Source organism: Mesoplodon densirostris, chromosome 2, assembly GCF_025265405.1.
Source record: "Mesoplodon densirostris isolate mMesDen1 chromosome 2, mMesDen1 primary haplotype, whole genome shotgun sequence".
In the NCBI taxonomy this organism is placed as follows: Eukaryota; Metazoa; Chordata; class Mammalia; order Artiodactyla; family Ziphiidae; genus Mesoplodon; species Mesoplodon densirostris.
Window position 1 is genome coordinate 131,176,629 of NC_082662.1, and position 14,942 is coordinate 131,191,570.

At 36.2% G+C, this 14,942-nt stretch overlaps 1 protein-coding gene across 1 annotated transcript in view; it reads left to right on the forward strand.

The window, feature by feature from the left end:
• Positions 1-14,942, forward strand: part of RGS7 (regulator of G protein signaling 7) — a 614,965-nt gene that overhangs the window by 476,641 nt on the left and 123,382 nt on the right. The window contains exons 6-7 of the mRNA XM_060088393.1: positions 10,175-10,281; positions 14,716-14,767. Coding sequence (XP_059944376.1) covers positions 10,175-10,281; positions 14,716-14,767 — 159 coding nt within the window. The remainder of the gene's footprint in view (positions 1-10,174; positions 10,282-14,715; positions 14,768-14,942) is intronic.

A 14,942-nucleotide genomic window follows, 5' to 3' on the forward strand; every position in this document is an offset into this window, starting at 1 on the left:
TGATCTGTTCCTCCCTATTATCTATCTACTGTTGATTCCTTCTAGTGTATTTTGCATTGCAGTTATTGTATTCTTCATCTCTGGTTCTTCTTCATATTTTCTAACTCTGTTAAAAAATTTTGACTTCTCACTCTATTCATTTAATCTTTTCTCAAGTTCTTTGAAAGTCTTTACAATCACTACCTTGAACTTTTTATCTGGTAGATTGCCTATTTCCACTTCACTTAGTTCTTCTGGGGTTTTATCTTGTTCCTTCATTTGGAACATATTCCTCTGTCACCTCATTTTGCCTAATTTATTGTTTTTGTGTATTTGTTAGGTTGGTTACATTTCCCAACCTCAGAGAAGTCACATTTTGTAGGAGACATCCTGTGCATCCCAGCAATGCACTCCTCTCTTATCACCAGCTCTATATGCTCTAAGGATGCCTCCTATTTGGGCTGCATGGGTCCTTCTGTTGTAATGGGCTGACTACTGTGGGCTGTCTGGTGAGCATGGCTGGCACTGGTCTAGTTGGTTGCCAGGGCCTGCCTTGCGCACAGGCTGCCAGCCACTGGTTGGAGGGGCCAGGTCACAAGGCTGCTGGCTCTGGGGCCCCAGTTTTGTACCAGGGCTAGTGTTGGCCAACTGGTAGGTGGAACCAGGTTCTAGAGTTGATAGTTGCATGGCTGGGGGTCCTGGATCTAGTGCTGATCTGCTTGAGGGTGGGGCCACTTCCTGATACAGCTGGCTGTGGCGTTCAGTGTGTCCCAAAGCTGGTGTTGGCCCATTGGTAAGAAGGTCTGGATCCCAATATGGCTGGGGTTCCAAGATGTCTTGGAACTGGTCTTGGCCTGCTTTTGAGCACAGCCAGGACCCAAGGATTCTCAAGGCTGATGCCCTCCCACTGGTAGGTAAAATCAGGTCCTTGGGATAGTGCTAGCCCACTAATGGGTGAAGCTGGGTCCTGGGGTCTTGGACTGTAGGACGCTGAGGTCCTGGAGTTTTTTGGCCCACTGGTTGGTGGGGCTGGGCCCCAGGGGTCCTGGGTCTGGTGGGTGATCACTGTGGGTGATGGTGGTCCTAGGACTAGTGTCTGCCCACTGGTGGACAGAGCCAGGTCCCAAGGTCTCTGGCTGCAGGGCCCTGGGGGTCCTGGGGCTAGTGCTAGTGCATTGGTGTGAGGGGCCTGGTCCTGGGACCTCTGGTCAACGTTGCTGGGTCTCAGGGCAGTTGTGGACTTAGGAGGTCTTAAGGAAGCAAGCCTGCTTGTTTGGTGGGGCTGTGTCACTGCCTAGCTAGTTGCTTGGACTGAGTTGTCCCAGTTCTGGTGCAGACAAGCTGGTGGGAGGGGTTGGGGCTGGTACTAATTAGCTAGAGGGAAGATTCTAAAATGGGGCTTACCAGCACCAGTGTCCATGTGATAGAACAAGTTCCCCACAATGGCTGCCACCATTGTCTGTGTCCCCAGGGTGAGCTCTAGTTGCCTCCTTCCTCTCCGGGAGGCTGTCCAAGATCAGCAGGTGGGTCCGCCCCAGGCTCCTGTCAAATTACTGCTTCTGCCCTGGGTCTAGAGCATGTGAGATTTTGTGTGCACCCTTTAAGAGTGATTCCCTATTTCCCACAGTCCTCTGGCTCTCCAAAAGTAAGCCCCACTGGCCTTCACAGCCAAAGGCTCTAGGGGCTTGTCTTCCCGGTGCAGAACCCCTGCACTGGGGAGCCCAATGTGGGACTCAGACCACTAGCTCCTTGGGGAGAACCTCTGCAACTGTAATTATCATGCCATTTGTGAGTAGCCCACCCAGGGGTGTGGGTCTTGACTATACTGGGTCTCACCCTCCTACCCATCTGTTGTTGTTCCTTCTTTATATCTTTAGTTGTAGAAGATGTTTACTGCTAGCCTTCCCGTTTTTTCTCATCAATAGTTTGTCTGTAAATAGTTGTAACTTGGGTGTGTCCATGGGAGGACATGAGCCTCAGGGTCCTCCTACTCCTACCATCTTGGCCACTCTTCTAGAATTTCTTGATTTGAATTCTGTCAATAGAGTCTTCTACTCTATATATTTTATTAGAAAAATCTTATGAAACCATATACTTTTTAGAGGCTGATTGATTTCAATCCTTTAAAAATATCTGGTGTTTATAAATTCTGGCTTATTGTGCAAAAATAGAAAATAATTTTGTGGAGCGGTGTTAATCCTTTTACTAGCTCATCCATATTTCTTCTTTATGTTTCTGAACCTGCCTTATTGTTAGTGTTATGCAATAATCATAGTTTCAATATTTAAAATGAAAATTGTTGATGGAAGTTTGTGCTGATTTTAAAACATCAAAAAGAAAAATTATTCTAATACATCTCATTTTAATAAATTTACTTCCTCTAGGCTCCAAACTTTTTCTTTGCAAAAGAGTATCTCTATTGATTAGATCCATGGGATATATTGTGTATTAGAATTCTAGATGTCACTTGTTTGCAGGTTAACTTGTTTCCAACACACACATAAACCAGTATATAAACACAGAGAGAAGAAAAGAAAACTGATAAATACATGTACTTACACAAACTGGAATTTTTTTGCTTTGAATGTTGTAACGATTATTTAAACAGTTGCTGACATCAGTCCTGATATCCCACACTACACCCCCAGTTGAAGCAATGATTTCTGCAAAATAGAGACAAAAGGAAATTTTATCTTGTTTTGCTTAGAAATTTCATAATAACTGACTATTTCCATGATCCAAGGGTATAGCTTTGAAATTAGCTTTATACTTCATTATGGTTTAAATATCATTAAGGAATAGTGATTTTTTAAAAAAGTAGTACCATGAGAGGGTAATATCAGAAGACTATGTGGCTTATTCTTTTTTTGTGTGTGTGTGTTAGTTTCTGCTTGATAACAAAGTGAATTGGCTATACATATACATATATTCCCATATCTCCTCCCTCTTGCATCTCCCTCCCACCCTCCCTATCCCACCCCTTTAGGTGGATACAAAGCACCAAGCTGATCTCCCTGTGCTATGCAGCTGCTTCCCACTAGCTACCTATTTTACATTTGGTAGTATATGTATGTTCATTCCACTCTCTCACTTTGTCCCAGCTTCCCCTTCCCCCTCCCCGTGTCCTCAAGTCCATTCTCTGCGTTTGCATCTTTATTCCTTTCCTGCCCTTAGGTTCTTCAGACCTTTTTTTTTTAAGATTCCATATAGCTATGTTAGCATACAGTATTTGTCTTTCTCTTTCTGACTTACTTCACTCTGTATGACAGACTCGAGGTCCATCCACCGCATTACAAATAACTCAATTTCGTTTCTTTTTATGGCTGAGTAATATTCCATTGTATATATGTGCCACATCTTCTTTATCCATTCATCTGTTGATGGACACTTAGGTTGCTTCTGTGTGCTGGCTATTGTAAATAGAGCTGCAACGAACATTGTGGTACATGAATCTTTTTGAATTATGGTTTTCTCAGGGTTGGTGGGAATGTAAATTGATATAGCCACTATGGAGAACAGTATGGAGGTTCCTTAAAAAACTAAAAATAGAACTACCATACGACCTAGCAATCCCACTATGTGGCTTATTCTTTAGGAGTGACATTTGATTTTCAAACCAAATGCATTTAGGAGATTTTGTCACATGGCATGAATTACTGGGTATTTGTGTGCATTTTTACAACTAGCTTTTGAAAATATATAGATAGAACATACATCAATCGAGTTTTTATCTATTTGGAATAAGTGTTACATTTGCTCTGTGCACACATCACTCTTAATTTACCATAGGATTGAGTTTTTAGCAACTGAAATTCAAATCTGCTATTGTATTTCATATTGTACATTTAAATTTATTGTTTGTATTTTTGGTGCAGGCACAATGGCAAGAGTATCTGAAGGAGAAAGAAATATATCTATTTCCATTTGATACAAAGAGGCAAAATAAATGTGGCAGCATCTCTGCCACAACTTCCAGCATGAGTGTTGATTGCACACCATGTCATAGAATCAGAGTTGGAAACAGTTTAGTGATCCACCCCTGCGTTTCCAGATGCCTACTTTAAGGTCCAGAGAAATGAGATAACTTAAGATACACAGTCACAGAAACTAGACTATGATTGGAATTCAAATCCCATGACTTACAGTTGAGCATGTTTTTCCATGATATGCATGCATTCTTGTTAAGTAGCATGTGCTGTCTTTGATTTGAAGCAACATAAGCTACAGAAGCTCCCTGTCTTTAAAAAATTGAACTATAGTGGATTTACAATGTTTTATTAGTTTCAGGTGTACATCAAGGTGATTCCATTTTATATATATACTTTTTCAGATTCTTTTCCCTTATAGGTTATCACAAAGTATTGAGTATAGTTTTCTGTGCTATACAGTAGATCCTTTCTGGTTATTTTTTTTATATATAGTAGTCCCTGTCTATTAAAGTTAGCTCAGTGTCTTACTTTCCTTCCAACTCATTCAGCCAGACTAACTGGTGGAAACTTTGCAGAATATATACTGAATTTTAGAGGGAATGTTGCTTTCCACTGTCATTTATTATTGCCTTGGCTCTTGTGATTGTTGTAGATTGCTTACACTATTCTTGAATAACCTCATTGTGAGTTTTCTCTCATCTGAATACTATTCTAGCACCTAATCACACATATAAATAAAATAGAATCTTGTTGAAGTGCAGCTCATTTTACACAATGATGGAACTACCAGTTATACAGAAGGATATACTATATCAGTGAAATGAACATGCTGATATCCTATAGTTACCAGATAACATAGATCTTAAACCAATTCTCCACACCAATATCACATAGGTCTTTCTCTCTCTTTTTAAAAATTTCAGCATTATTCTTCATATTGAAATAATCACTTAAGGTGTCATACTTACTGATACTAGGCAACTAGACTTTTCTACCCTATGTGAGTGATAAGGGCCATTGATGTTTGATCCTGTTACTTTCAATACCAATTTTTTAATGAGTTAATTTTTTTGAGTCCTGGGAAAATATTATGCTTCCTTAAGAAATCCTCTCCATTCTGACTGTTGTTCCTGTGCTTCCTCTGTCACTGTTGTTTTTCAGCATTGCCATTCTTGGTGTGTCCTCATATCATTCCTCCCTGCCCCCAGCTCCTGAATTGTGGGAGTTCTCACTGATCTGTTGCATTTTCATCTTTCAGATTGTAAATCTGGTTTGCAGAATATGTTACCTTTGGAAATCTTTTCCTATGACTATGATACCAAATCTTTGGGATTTGGGTAGTGTTCTTTGCTGCCTAGGAATAAGTGTAAGTATATTCCAGAGCAGATTCATCATCTATACACTAAAGATCCCAGTTTGATCACCTGGAAGACTTTAAATAGTGTTCAGTTAGAAGTGTTTAACGTGATCTGGAAGCCTAGATCAATACCAGCTACTAGTTTCCCCACTGGCTTTTGCACTAGACTAAGTGCTACTGAATGTGTCCTTTCATAATATCAACTAACTGATAATAACTCACATTTTTGGAGCACTTCTATGTGGCTGGCCTTATTTTAAGTGCATTGCACATTTATCTCAATTGTTCCTCACAACAGACTTTTAAAATCAGCATTTTATTATCTTTGTTTTACAGATGAGGACACTGAGGCCCAGAGAATGTGAGCCTTCTGCCCCATTCATACAGCTAGCACATGAGGGAGTCAGAGTTTGAACCCAAGTGGCTGGCTTGTACATCCTAGCTGCTTCACCCCACACTGTGCTCCTTTGTTTGGAAATATTATTTGCTTGAATTAATTACCTAGTGTAAGCTTCAAAGTTGGTATAAATTATGCTTCTGTTTTTATTTCTCCCAAATAGAATCTATTTTATCTAATCTATTTTACCATATTGTACACTTCTAAATCCTGATTTTTGATTGCTAAAAGGCAAGTGGCACTTCATTTTTCTATGTGGAAATGATTTAAAAAAAAGGGGGGGGAAGCCCCAATACTTAATTCTTTGACTAACTCTTACTATTGAGAAGATAGACCTACCTCAGAAATCCCTAACTGTAGTAATAGGTCACTTTTATTTGGCCTTGTTGGAAAAAAAGAAATCTTCTGTGTATGTGATTTTTCTACATGATTAATCTTACCTTGCAAATGCCTATTCTAAAAAAAAGTATAATATTTTGAAATATTTCTCTAATGACCACTTCCCTGTCTTCTTAGAGAATAACAAGTTTAACAAAATCTTTCCTTTATGACTCAGAATCATCATGATAAATGTCTGTTATTTTACTATTTAATAACTTACCTCTGTCTACTTTTTAGTTTTTCTTTCCTTGATATCATATCATCCGCTGTCATTTTTTTTTCTATTTTGAGTGGATTTCCTTCTAACATACTTCTCCCCATAACACTAATCATATTTACTACATCACATATGCTGTGTTGATAATGAAACAATCACATTTGCTAATATATACACATAAAATAAAAGTAAAAATGCATGACAGGAATAAAAATATAAGATTTAGTGAAATTTTTTATTATTATTTCTTCACTCAGAGGCATTGTTCCATCACTGTGAAATTATAGGGTATATTTAGGAGGTGCTGAGATTACCCGCTGTGGGATCCCTGGATAAAGAAGATATTACTGAGTTCTGAAAATATGTTATAAATACAGAACTGAATATAGAAATATATATTTCTACATATGGAAATATAGAACTGAACACACAAGTCTCTTTTATAGTATGCTTTTTATCCTATTAACTTTCTGAAGTAGTTGTGATTCAAAAGCAAATTACGCCATGCAGAATTCCTTTTACTTTTAAAGGATTTTGATAATTCTGTTGTTTAAGGGTTTGAGGTGGAGTAATGTGATCAGTACATCAGGCTTAACAAAGCTACACTACGCTGTTCACATAGTAACAATTATTTAGAGATGCATTTTTACTTCTCGGTTTGTTCATGGCTTGAACATCCAAATGAAAAATAAACTGGAATCTTAATGGTAAGTTTATTGTTGAACTTTATCCAGTTGTGTGGGTGACATGGATAACACATGTGCAAGACGATTCATTCGTAATTATTTTGCTAAGAAGCATAATGTTGTGGGGCTATCTGGTGTGCCATTATTGGGAGGATGATCTTGATAGACTACCCATTAGATTCTTTCAACACTTGGTTCCAAGACTGCCAGTGGTCCTTCAGCTTCTTATTAGATTAAGGCTATGCTGAGATTCAGGGGCAGCTGGATCATGGGGAAATGTAGCTCCGTGCTTATTACTCACAATAAACAATTCAACCTTGAGAAAACTATCCCAAGCCCACCCTAAAATCTCTTAGTGGCATTTATGCCATTTATATCACTATTATCTTTTCCCATATAAAACACTTAGAACAGTCCCACCTCAAAAGCTTTAAAAGTATTTTGAAAAGATATTATGAACATCTAAATTATCTTGGCAGATCTTAAGCTGCTCATCATCACAACACAAGATAACTAGTTTTTTTTGTGCAGTATATGTTTTTCATATTCCATATGTAATTTATTCATAAATTTACTTATTCACTCATTCAGGAAATACTGATTCAATAGCTACTTTTGCTACTGCTATGCTACATGTCAAGTTTATAGCCTTAAATGAGACAGAAAATTCATCCCGATGCCCTGATTTTCATCTAACCATTCATCCTGTCTTGGTCATGTTCTTTGGAGGTCCTGTGATAGAGCATGTAACTTGTCTAATCTCAATCTCTCTAGGTTACTGTTTGACCAATGACCTTGAAATCATTTTATAAGGTTTGTTAGAAGTTGAGTCCTCTTATATATTAAGTTAAATAGTTTGATTTGACCTCTACATAGAACTATGTGTGGGCCATGCAGAAACTAAATTTTGATCTTATTGATACCACCACAAATGTACATCTATTGAATTCAAGCCATTTAAAAAACATATCAAAACCAATTTTCCTTATTAATAAAATTATGGAGCATGAGAATCTCTTGGAGGGTTGCAAAATGAGAATATATATCATTAAAGCAAACAAAAACGGAGTATTGTACCTCAAAAAAAGAGGTCGAGATTACTTGCTAATTCACTATTATTCTCTTCAGCAAGCATTTATGCAGACCTAATTATGGTAGTGTTATGTGAAGAAAACCTGCAGACATTCATCTTGCCCTCTAGAAATGTATGATTTATCATATAATTAGTATCTATTGAATACAGAAAAGTAAGAACTTGCTTATGTTCATTTGCTTCTGATTTTCTTTTCTGCAGCTTCCCTATATTTACTTACACTATGTTTTTCTAATCCTCATCAACACATTAGCACCTGTTTTTTGATGTTTCTTTGTTTTATTTTAGTCACACTCTTCCCTGTGCTTAGAGTTTAGAAACTCTTTACTATTAATCTTTCTGGGCATCTGTTCTCCTTTCTTGTATCTATACACTGAAAATTTCCTCATGTGCCATAATTCAATTTACCTTTCTGGAAAGTAGTGCTAATAATATTTTCCTAGGCCACAGACTTCTGGAATAAAATGAATAAAGATGGTTGTAACAAGCTAGGTGGGCCACCTGACTTTGAAATCCCCAAACAGATGTAATACATTGCTCTGCCCAGTGCTACCAGACAGGAACACCCAGGGATTCTGAACATGACCAAGGCTGTAAGCACCTGCTCATTATTATAGGCCAGCATTCTTCACAGATCCTCTTGCCATTTTAATTTTATAAATAATCCACATAAAGAAGACATAACTGGCTGATGCTATTTAGGACTGCCAGCTCCCCCACTCAGCCTAGTTGAAGGCAAATTTATGGAAGTGGATTTCCTGAAAATACTTTAAAGAAAAGTAAAAATCATTCAGTGTGTAAATGAAGAAGCACAATAGCTACCATCTGTTGAGTATCTACTATGCACAGGGTACTATTCCATCTTCTTCTTTACATATATTCTTATTTGATTTTCATACCAGCTCTGCAAGGTGGGTTTATTACCTTTATTAATGGATAGGAGAGTTACAGAGAATTTAAGTAACGAAAGCTAGTGAGTATCTCCAAAGGTTTTGTTCTTCCCACAATATCACACTACCTCCTGAGCTTTAATAAGAATCACAGAATATGTGGGTATATACTTATAAGCAGCTTAGACTTAAAGGAGATCTTGACTTTGAACTAAAAGGATGCGTAAGTGATGAAAAAAAATCCTCCTTTGCAGAAAAAGAACATTCTATGCAGGGAGAGACTTGATTGGGAGTGTGAACAAGATGACTGGGACGCTTAATAACAGTCTCTGGACACATGACAAAGAGGATGATTAGCAGTTGTTCTTTATTATTGACAAGACCAGTGGAGTGGAGGCCGGAGGTAGAAGAAGTTACCAATTAAAATATTTGCAAGATGCTAGATAATAATTTAAAAGGACACTGTAGTACCCCATCACAGGTAAAATTTAACAATTATCTTATTATCAGCCAATATAGGCATGGGAGTGTGGAGAGTAATTTACTGCATAAATTACAGTATTATGTTCCAACTATTTCCCAGACTACTGGGAAAATATAATGTTTTCATTGTCATATAAACCTCTACATAGTCCATATATAGAATACTGTATACAGAGTAGTAAAAGCTAGAACAGTCTGGCCAACCACAGACTGCAGGCTCACTTAGTGCAGCATAAATTTTTCTAGATGCCTTAACATTGCCTGTTAACATTGCCTCTAGTAATGATCCATATCATTAGAAAAATTGCTGATAGTATTGGATATTCATATTACAGGGCAGGGGGTGATGCAAGCAAGAACACTTTTTAAAGTTTAAAGTGCTATATAAATGCCAAATAGAATTGTTTGTTGAAGATTATTAACATATAGCAAAATATGTCCCATCTATAAAATGAAGGAACCAGATTCTGTGATTTCAGAAAAACCTTCAGTTTCAATGTTCCATAACTTTATGTTCTCATGGGCTGGTCGCCATGCACTGTTGGTCATTGCACAGTCACTATTAAGAAGCAGAGCCATCTTAGTACCTTATGTGAAAGAGCTGAAAGAAGAAGTACAAAAACAGGTTTTTCAGGATGCTGAGAATTCCAATGCAAGAATGTGTTCAAATGGAACAAGATAAAATTCTACATGGCTATAAGTCAACAGTTTTAAAGAGAGCTTTTATATGTGTTTTTTTGTTTGTTTATTTTCATGAAACAGTGGAGGCACTCCATTTGGGAACACTAATGGCTGCCCATGGCTACTTCTTTCCAATCTCGGATCATGTCCTCACACTCAAGGATGATGGCACCTTTTACCGGTTCCAAGTAAGTTTAATAAAAATATTCTTTAACAGTAAAAACAAGCCTGCATTTTCATTGTTTTTACAAAAATTTTAAAAATTATGACTTATTTTACTTTGACTTAAGCTAGTTAGAATCTAATGATTTGTGAAAGCTAAATTGTGTACTGATCTAAATTATATTTTATATAAAATGTTTGAGAAAAATTCAGAGTGACAATGGAATTCAGGAAGATGAGAGAGTTCATCTGTAAGTAACATTTATTTGCTAGGAAGGAAGTTGAGAGATTAACTAACTTTGTTACACTCTGGACCCTGCGTGATCCAGAGCCATCTACAGTCCAAGCAAATAGTCATGGGAACGCTTGAAACTCCAGGATAGAATTTAGCTAATAAATACATATCCTCTGCATGTCTGAGACCTACAAGTCTATGAAGACTGACATGCATGATGCTTTGCGTGCATATACTCATCTGAGACAGGAAGCCACCTTAGATAACTTATAAACTGACAAGAGTCATTCTAGGTCATTTTCAAATGAGATACCTATAAAGAATAATCTTTCAGGAAATGATTGTGGACTCTAATTTCAGTTATTGAGCATTCAGTTGACACTTGAGTTTACAGTGGTTTACCTGAAGTGTATGCTACATTTCATTAGACATTATGGTTCATTAGTAACTGACTGGAAGATTCCAGCCCAAAAAATTAAGGCACATAAAATGCCAGAGTTCAAACTCTAGCTCTAGGTATTTTCAGAGGATTCTCCCCATCGTCCAACTTTTAGACATTGGAGCATTCTTCTCACTAGCTCTGAATGATTAGATGTTCTATATCTAAATAAAGTGACTTAGATGCCTAAGGACTTGCTTGGACTTTGCAATTGAAAACAGAGGGAATATGTTTTAAAAAAATTGTTCTCAAAGATCATTGTCCTCCTAGAAAACTCTCACTGCCACTTCCTTAGGGCACATCTATCAAAGGCAAATAATCATAGGACTTTCTGCACTGAATAGCTAGTAAATAAAGCAATCTCCTGAAACTGTGATACTGACCTAAGTATTCAAGCAATTTAAATTAGTTGAATCACTTAATTTTAAAAGGCTTTAAAATAATGAAGCTTTATCCTTTATAGAGTTAAATTTAAAGTAATGGTAGCTTAAAACAGCTTATTATTAAGTTAGAGTAACTTGTGGTCCTAAAGTTAGCATTTTAATAAATAGAAATTATTAGTGATTAGCAAACAAATTATGTATGTGTTACTAACACTTTTTGGTTCTTTAAAAGGAGTTACTTTGCTATTGCAGTATTACATTTTCCGTAAAATTTTATTTTCTTATACAAGTTTTTCATATGCAGACTCTAAGTAAATATTAGGCCTAAAAAATTCTTACAAATTCTAAATGAAATGTATTTTTTTAACAAAAATACCAACTTTTATCCATCTTCGCTATCAATATTACAAGTAAAATCATCTGTGTATAAAATAATATATTTATAAGGGAAGCACTGAATATAGTCTATCTGTTGACAATTATCTAATTCAAAAATTTCCCTCAAAACAAACTAGCTGAGACATGGCCTAAAATTAGTGGTGATGTCTTGAATTAGTATAATTTACAACCTTTAACTCTGCTTTTGTCATTCCCAGACTGAAGTTAGTAGGCAGACAAGGTTTTATTGTCATGCTCATGAATCAAAGATGAGCAAAGCTGGGAATGGATCACCCTGCATTCTGCAGAAAAGGAGAGACTGTTTTTAAAGAACTTTACAACAAAGCAAGGGAATGAGTGCAAATGATAAACTAATTACATCACTACTAGGTATAGGCAGAAGATTATCAAGTTCAATATCCCTAAATGGATGATAGATGATAGATAATCTTTTAAATTACATGAATTAATGTTAAATATTAAATGTTATTTTAATGACACATCCACATTCAAAATAGGATAGAAACGTGACATATTTATAAATCTAATAACCATACAATCTAAAACCCAAGGTTTTAAAAACAAACAAAAGAAACCCCAGAAAATTCAGGGATAATTTAATTCCTGCTACAGTGTCTACCAAGGCATTAATTAGTTTATATTTGAACAGCTCTAATAACAGAAAATACATTATTCTTCAAGGTGTTTACTTCCATTTTTGTGTTGGTTCCAAGCAGCATTAAGTTCTTTATTACATTGAATTGAAATTCAACTCCATGGAAGGATTTTAAAAATCATGGGTTAAAATAGGAAACTTGCAATATTGTGTTTACAATTGCTCCACTGAATGATTGAGATTCTAACCATCATTAGGAATATGAAGAAGCTTTGGGGCATGAGTTTGAGGCAAACAGAACTCTTACTTTAATTTCACTGGTATGCTGCAGTAAATGTGTCTCAATTTTTCAATCATATGATTTTTGTATTTACTGTAAACTTGCAATTGTCTAATTTATCCTCCTTAGCTAACTGAAATTGAGTTCTGACATGATTATCCAGGTCACTTTCATGACTTTCATCACAGTAGTATAGGTGCCAAAGATTACCGAGCGATGGCTAGACAGTTTTGGATCTGTTTTATCACGGCTAAAGAAGCAAACTCTGAAAAGCAGAGAAACTCATACATTAGAATGTCCTAAAGCCTAGTTTGACTGTGGAAGTAAATTTTTAAATTCCAACTATAAGGGTTTGTGTTTTAAATTTTCTTTTACTATAAGTCAAAATATTTTTCCTAGAAAAAAAGTCTTGCAATATTAGTGAAGAGTGTTGGTTTTGTACATTTTCCACATAATATCACAGGATAAAATAGCTTCATTCATTTATTTTTACAGTCAGGAAATTTTCACTAAAGTAAATGATAGAAAAATAAAGAAAAATTATAAGAATGCTATTGAAAACATTCCTTGTGGTTTTGAGAAAAAATGTATGTGTCTGACCAGTCTGTCTAGAGTATATATTTTTAGAGTTAGATAAATAGATATGCATACACATGTGTGCACATACACACACACACACACACACCCCTCCCAAAATAAAGAAGCAACCCAAAGGGAATAATGCATTCTATGACAAATCTCAAAAGCTAGCAGCCCACGTGAAAGGAATTTTTAACTACTTTGTTTCTCTATGGTTCTCCTAGAGTAGTGACCCAGTTTTACTCTCAGACTAGGTTAAGTGGATTCATTTGCCAAGGAGGGGGTGCTGTATAAAGCCTTGATATCCCCCTTTATCTAGTGCTTCAACTTTTTTACCCTCTAAATGTATTCTGTCACTTTGTTCATATATATACAAAATTAATATTAGTAGCCTTCTTTATGATACTGGAGCAATTCCCAAGAAAGCATAGAGGGTAAATCAAATCCCCTGGGAGTCCTAAACAGTTTGGAAGGGCTCTCTCCCAGAGATTCAAACAGTTCTCCCAATTACCATTTTCCCCTCCTTGAGAATCCCTCTCTAGAAGGCAGAATTATCAAACAGGTAATCAGAGATTACCCTAAATATGCTTGTTACACACAGATTGTTAATATAATTAACTAATAAATATAATTAAGCCCACAAGGCTGATGTCTGTAGTCACTGTTCCATTGAATCCCAGAGCCATCATCATCCAAGGAAACAGTTTGAAAGAGTAGACTGGTGGTGATGGAGTATCCTCGGGGTCTAGAGCCAAGCATGTCCAGCCATCAGGGCTAGAAAAGCCCTATCAGAAAATATAACATGCTGATGATAATAATTGGGGTTTCTTGATCAGACATTTTCTTTGTAGTTTCATCAATCAGTTTCCAGAATTTCACAGAATCATGTATCTGTCTGTTGTTAAGCAATCAACTAAGATATTAGTTTAAAAAAAATCATCTCTGACTTGTGCAGTTTAAAAATTTAGAGTAATAAGTGTCTCTATCAAAAAATATTTTTTAAAGTGAGGGGGAAAAGTTTTAATCTAGCTAGATAATGTTGAGAGCTGCATTTTATAATTAATAGAACCAAGCAAATGATTGCCAAATCTTAAGGAAAGATTTTGACGGTTGAGCTTTTGGATCTACTGAGGGCAATGATGAAATACATAAATCATAAAAAACAATTTGCTAAATTTAAACATATCTCATCATGAGTCTTCCTGAATATAATACTTTGCTTTCAGTCTTTGTGTATTAACACTTTTTATTTGAATAATGCAATCAGTCCTTTTACCTTTTTGTCAGATGACATACAATTGTAGCAAATGTACACTGTTTTAAATATCTGCTGGTGCTGCACCTATTTGGAAGCTGAACAATTGCTTAGCAAAATAAATGTAAAAGAAAAACCTTACAATACCTCTCTGAGTACTTTTTATGGATAATAAAACATACATTGTTAGCAAATTATTCTAGGTAATTGCTGAAGATAAACACAGCTCATAAACAAGGAACCCCACTAATTCTTTATGTGTCTAACCTAAGTTCCACTTCTTTTCATTCCACAGACACCCTATTTTTGGCCATCAAATTGTTGGGAGCCAGAAAACACAGACTATGGTCAGTGCAATATCTCCTCATTTTATTATTGACAACTAGTGTGTATGGATGAACCCATGCTTGCATTTTATTATTTGTCACTGAGAAAAGAAAACCACAGTTTTCAGTATGGGACTAATATTTCTAACATTGAATTTATGAATGACCTTCTTTGGAAAGTCACCAAACCTGGTGG